Source organism: Capsicum annuum, chromosome 2 (genome assembly GCF_002878395.1).
Source record: "Capsicum annuum cultivar UCD-10X-F1 chromosome 2, UCD10Xv1.1, whole genome shotgun sequence".
Taxonomy (NCBI): Eukaryota; Viridiplantae; Streptophyta; class Magnoliopsida; order Solanales; family Solanaceae; genus Capsicum; species Capsicum annuum.
This window is the reverse complement of record NC_061112.1, coordinates 151,829,876-151,834,898: the sequence shown is the minus strand read 5'-3', so window position 1 is coordinate 151,834,898 and position 5,023 is coordinate 151,829,876. Positions and strand designations below refer to the sequence as shown.

Genomic DNA, 5,023 nt, shown 5'->3' with positions numbered 1-5,023 from the left:
GCAGGAAAAGAGGTGCATTTGAGAGTCACCTTAACAGTAGAATTCTTTAATTGCACAGAGAGTATTCTGCTTGCAGAGAAGTAGTTGATGACTACTTCAATGACAACATCTTTTTCATTGAGACTTGAAGCTAGATTTTCACGTAAACTAATCTAAGAGAAGATATAAGAGGATAAGATTTTAAGTACACTCAAATTGTTTAACTCTGAGTTGCAACTTATGCATATTAAGCAATAACCGAAAGCAGAAAATGCCAGCAATCATGGAAGTTAAGAGAAACAACGTGAAGATTATGTGTTCTCTCTGTCGCATGACCAGTATAATGAAAAACAAAGGATAAGGAAAAAACTTCCTATTATAACCGAGTTAAAGAATCTACTAATAAACTTACAAAAACTTGCTGAAAATTGAATTTGACTAAAATAAATGCCGTGTAAATTCGTATCAGGAAGGGGATAATAGAAAAAGTAAAACAAAATCGAAGGGGATCATAGTCTTCTGTTGAGAATTGGGGAAATCAGACGACGTTGTTGAGCTCCACGGTAGACGGCTTCTTGCCCTCTTTTGGTGGCGGATTGCGATAAATGACCAGCAATATCAGCTGAAGTAAGGCTAATGCTGCTCCAATTCCGTTTCCAATCTACACAATATCATAGAATTACAGGTGAATTGGTATACAGATTCCAATTATGTACAAAAGGAAAGACTAGTGTACGTGAAATTTAAGGGGAAAAAAAAATGACTCACCAAGATGTAGGGGTCCAATTTGAGGAGAGCATAGATAGACCAGCAGATTCCATTAAGGAAGCATGCTATAGAAAGCCACTTTGGCAAAAATTCAGCGCTCTTTGTTTTGATTACCTTCCACTGTTTTAAGGCAAACCAGAAAATTAATTAGCTTTGATATACTGTTTCTACATATATGAAATTGATCAACACCAGAAGTAACTAGGCTTATGTACATACCATGATTGATAGAGGAGCTGCATACATACAAATTCCGAAGAAGGTAGCGAGCACTCCCACTACTGTGGTTCTACTTGCGGTGGTATGTAGGCCTAACATGGTTCCAGCTACTACAGCAGCCAGCCCCACAAGTTCTGCACACAATATGGCAACTATTTGTAGCTGAGATTGGAAACATGACCAAGTGTTAGGAAACACTAAGGAGGAATATATAGTACAGTGCATAACAAAAGAGCATAAAAGTGATCACAGGTATACTTTGAGAAGAATGGGGTTAGATAGATACCCGATACTTTTTGCCGGTGTAGATGAAAAATATTAAAAGATAAATGATCTGCAGGAAGAGACCAACGCTGTTGATAGAGACCACAAGAACACTGTTTGGATGAACAAACGGCAGGCCATAGAAAATCCACATCAAACAGTTCATCGTAGATGCTAGGTAAGGGTACGGGTGGAACTCCTCTACCGATTTGTTTTTGACGATTCGTATAAATGTTGGCCTGTTACGTATACAACCAAATCAACAGCATCATGATTAATCAATTTATGCTTCTACTATAAATTAAATCTCTAAAAAGGTTGATCGAACTGCTTACGCTGGCGAAATAAAGAGAAAGAACGATAAGACATTACCTGCAAAAGAAGAAGAAACCTATCATTCGAGAAACTGTTTACTTGAACCTTACAAGCATGTATGTATATAGCAAACATGTATGACTTCATCATGCATGCATGTATGGTAAGAGACTGAAATCCTCACATCCTAATTCGTGCAGATTAGTAGCATTAATGCTTCCATGCATGCGTCCATGAGAACTTTGATAAATAGCAGTGATTTTTTTTTTAACAAAAACACAGAGAAAGAATAGTTCATACTAAACGATTGAATCTCTTAAATCGAAGTATCTGCACTCAATTCATTCAGTAATTGGAATTGATTTGGTATAGCAGAGAACAACAATCGGAGAATCGATTCATAAAGTTCAATAATGCTGCCATGCATGTGTCCATTATGTGAACTTTGAAAATAGCACAACAAAAAACAGAGGAAGAGTAGTTCAGACGAAGCGAACAATCACATAAAGCGTAAAACAACGGTTCATTAGAGGAAATTTCACAAAATCAGAGTATCAACATTCAATACATTCACTAATTCGAATTGATTTGGTAGCAGAGTAAAGCAATGGGAGAATCAATTCGTAGAGTTCAATCACCTCTAAGTATAAGCAATTCATTCACTAATTCGAATCGATTTGGAAGCAGAGAACATCAATCGGAGAATCAATTCATCGAGTTCAATCAACTTAAACTATAAACACTGTTTACATTCAAAATCATAAATTGCAGTCCGAAAAAACAGCCAACTTAAACTACAAAACAGTTTTACATATAAATATATAAGTTAGCATTATGAAAAAGCAGCCAACTTAAACTACAAAACACTTTTTCACATACAAAATCAAAAGTTGTATTACGAAAAATTTAGCATTCAATATCATAAGGAGAAAACTATCAACACTTATTTCATACAAATCATAAGTTACAATACGAATTAAATAGAAGAGAGAATCGGAAAGCATACCGATAATGCCGACGACAATGCGAATACTGTTTACAGACATCACCATCTTCGATAACCTTTGAGAAAAAGCTTCAACGAAATAAAGGAATTCAAGAGCACAGAAGAGAAAAAAAGTGTGAGTAATGTAATGTGATGGAGGGAAGAAGGGGAACGTTTATATAGTACAAAAAAAATAAACAGAGTTTTACTCTAATTATGCCACAACTAATTCAGATTTTGATGTAATTTGGATTCTCCTTTTCTTTTATCTACTCTTAATGGAATTTTATCCAAATCTTGTTCTAAACACAGTTCTTGTTAAACAAGGTTTACTATTTTTTTTCACGTTTATCATATCATATCTTCATATATACACCATGAGTTGATACGTAAATTTTTATTATAGAACTAATTAATAATAAAAAAATATTAAATTAGCACTAAGTGATAACTTTATAAGAGCAGTAACTAATTAACTTGTCATAACAAGTTAAATTACTATTATCACGTAAATATTTTTACATTTTCAAAATAAAAATGTTAAACAGTAAAACCATCAAAAAATAATTGTAGTCGTTTAACATTAATTTTTCTCTATATATCTTATTGTTATTATTTGTAAAAATATTTTTTATTTTCAACAGACTGTCACGCAAAAAGAGCGGGCAGTGGGTGCTTGGGTGAGTTAGTTACAGTAGGTTACGTAATTGCTTATTGGTATCCTTTTCCTACTTATTTGCAAACTAACCCTTTCCTAATTACTATATTCCAATTAGTTAATTAAACCACCTACGTACCCTGGCGTGCAAGTCAATTAACATGAAGAAGATAAAACTTTGATGAAAATTACTACTCCTATTTGCTAACTAAGAACTTGTATAATTAATATCGAACTAGTAATAATGCATTTTTTCCTACACATACAATCCTTATCTACTTTATCCGATAATGTATTAGTAATATCTTTAATCTAACGGTTAGCTTTGGAATGTCATCCTATCAGCACTAACGCATTGGATTCCATCAGAACTCTGAAGTTAAGCATGCTTGGGCGAGAGTGTATTACTAGAATGGATGCTCGTGTTGCATCACTTTGTGGGAATATACGTGATTTGTTGTTGTTGTTATTGTAATGGATATGGCCTTATGACCCAAACTTACTTGATGAGAAATCCTTTTTCGCGAATAAAACACAACCCTTACACACACTTAATTATAAGGATAGAATCATATCCACACGCACACGCAAATTAAATGATCATTGTAACGATCTCTTGAACTCAATAGTCCTCAATTCTCCACATCTCAACTCCGCAACTGTATCTATATTAAAGGCTACTTAAAGACGTGTGAGCATTTCTATATGAAGCTAGACTTTAACCACCAATATTAATAAAACTTCTGCTGGTAGTTTACACAAATTGATGTGTTTTATGGGCGTTATAAAGATGGATCTTGAGCTAACTCAACCCTAAAAGTTAGCTCATGGGGGGATAATTTTTCAAGTTCATATAAGGAGACCAGTTGTCTATCGTGCCGGACCCAGGGATCGTTGGTGCCGGGAGGTTCTACACACATATTGATGTCCAATGCCAATGGCGGAGCCAGGATTTTTACCAAATACGAACTAACCGAAGGAGGTTCGACATCTATTATATATACATAAAAAATAATTTTAACCATGTATATATAATATAATTTTTCGTTGAAGGAGTTCGGATGAACCCCCTATTCTACATGTAGCTCCGCCACTATCCAAAGCATTAAGGTTCCGCCTAAACCTAAAGGTGCTTTTTTTGATCTCATACCATTTTTTATATAATTATATCGAATCTATGTGAGGTTTAATGAGTGCCAGAGTACCATAAAATTGCACCTAGGTCCGTCCATGATTGTCCATCCCTTTTCTGACGTGAAACTCTTAACAATATCCTTGAATAAACAGATATAAGTCCGTGAACCTATATAAATATAGACGAAATTCGAGAGAGCTTAAGTTATTGATGATGATCCGTAATCCGGACAATACCTCTTTCGTGCTATCATATACTTCACTTTATCAAACGCAAAATTTAAATGCTAAAATCGCAGCATAATAATAATTAATAAAATTCTTATTTTTTAGTACATATTTTCTTTTCGAAATTTTGGTTTGCCCACTTATGCTTAATATAATAAGTGTTATCTCCCACAGTATAGTCGGGTAGGCAGAATCTGTATATTACAACAACAACTTCAACTCGAGTTCAAGTATAAATAAGAACACAATGAAGTATCAAATACCCTCAACACAAGATCAAAATGACCTTTCCAAGAAGTGTATTTATTTTTTTAGAAAAATAAAGATGAAACAGAAAATAGCCAAGTCGTCTGAATTCACGGATTTTCCTTAAAGAAAAAATCTCCCCGAGGTTGTGAAATTTTTTCTCCCAGGATAAAATGGCTAACCAAACCAACAGTAGCGGTAACTCAAACGGTTGGAATTTCTTCGAA

The 5,023-nt window shown here is 34.3% G+C and overlaps 1 protein-coding gene across 1 annotated transcript; it reads right to left on the bottom strand.

Annotated features, from left to right (window-relative positions):
- Window positions 1-337: 337 nt before the first annotated feature.
- Window positions 338-2,728, bottom strand: LOC107861475 (bidirectional sugar transporter SWEET6a). The gene is made up of 6 exons (XM_016706810.2): window positions 2,552-2,728; window positions 1,566-1,602; window positions 1,253-1,469; window positions 967-1,128; window positions 748-867; window positions 338-640 (listed from the first exon to the last, which is right to left on the bottom strand). The coding sequence occupies exons 1-6, from the start codon at window positions 2,595-2,597 to the stop codon at window positions 518-520; spliced, it is 705 nt and encodes a 234-aa protein (XP_016562296.2). The 5' UTR covers window positions 2,598-2,728; the 3' UTR covers window positions 338-517.
- Window positions 2,729-5,023: the final 2,295 nt, after the last annotated feature.

Bases quoted from the DNA above. Each gene is read 5' to 3' on its own strand.
- LOC107861475 (XM_016706810.2), bottom strand. From the start codon at position 2,597: ATGGTGATGTCTGTAAACAGTATTCGCATTGTCGTCGGCATTATCG. The intron at 1,603-2,551 runs GTATGCTTTCCG...CTTCTTTTGCAG, and splicing joins CATTGTCGTCGGCATTATCG to GTAATGTCTTATCGTTCTTT. The intron at 1,129-1,252 runs GTATCTATCTAA...TTCCAATCTCAG, and splicing joins ACACCGGCAAAAAGTATCGG to CTACAAATAGTTGCCATATT.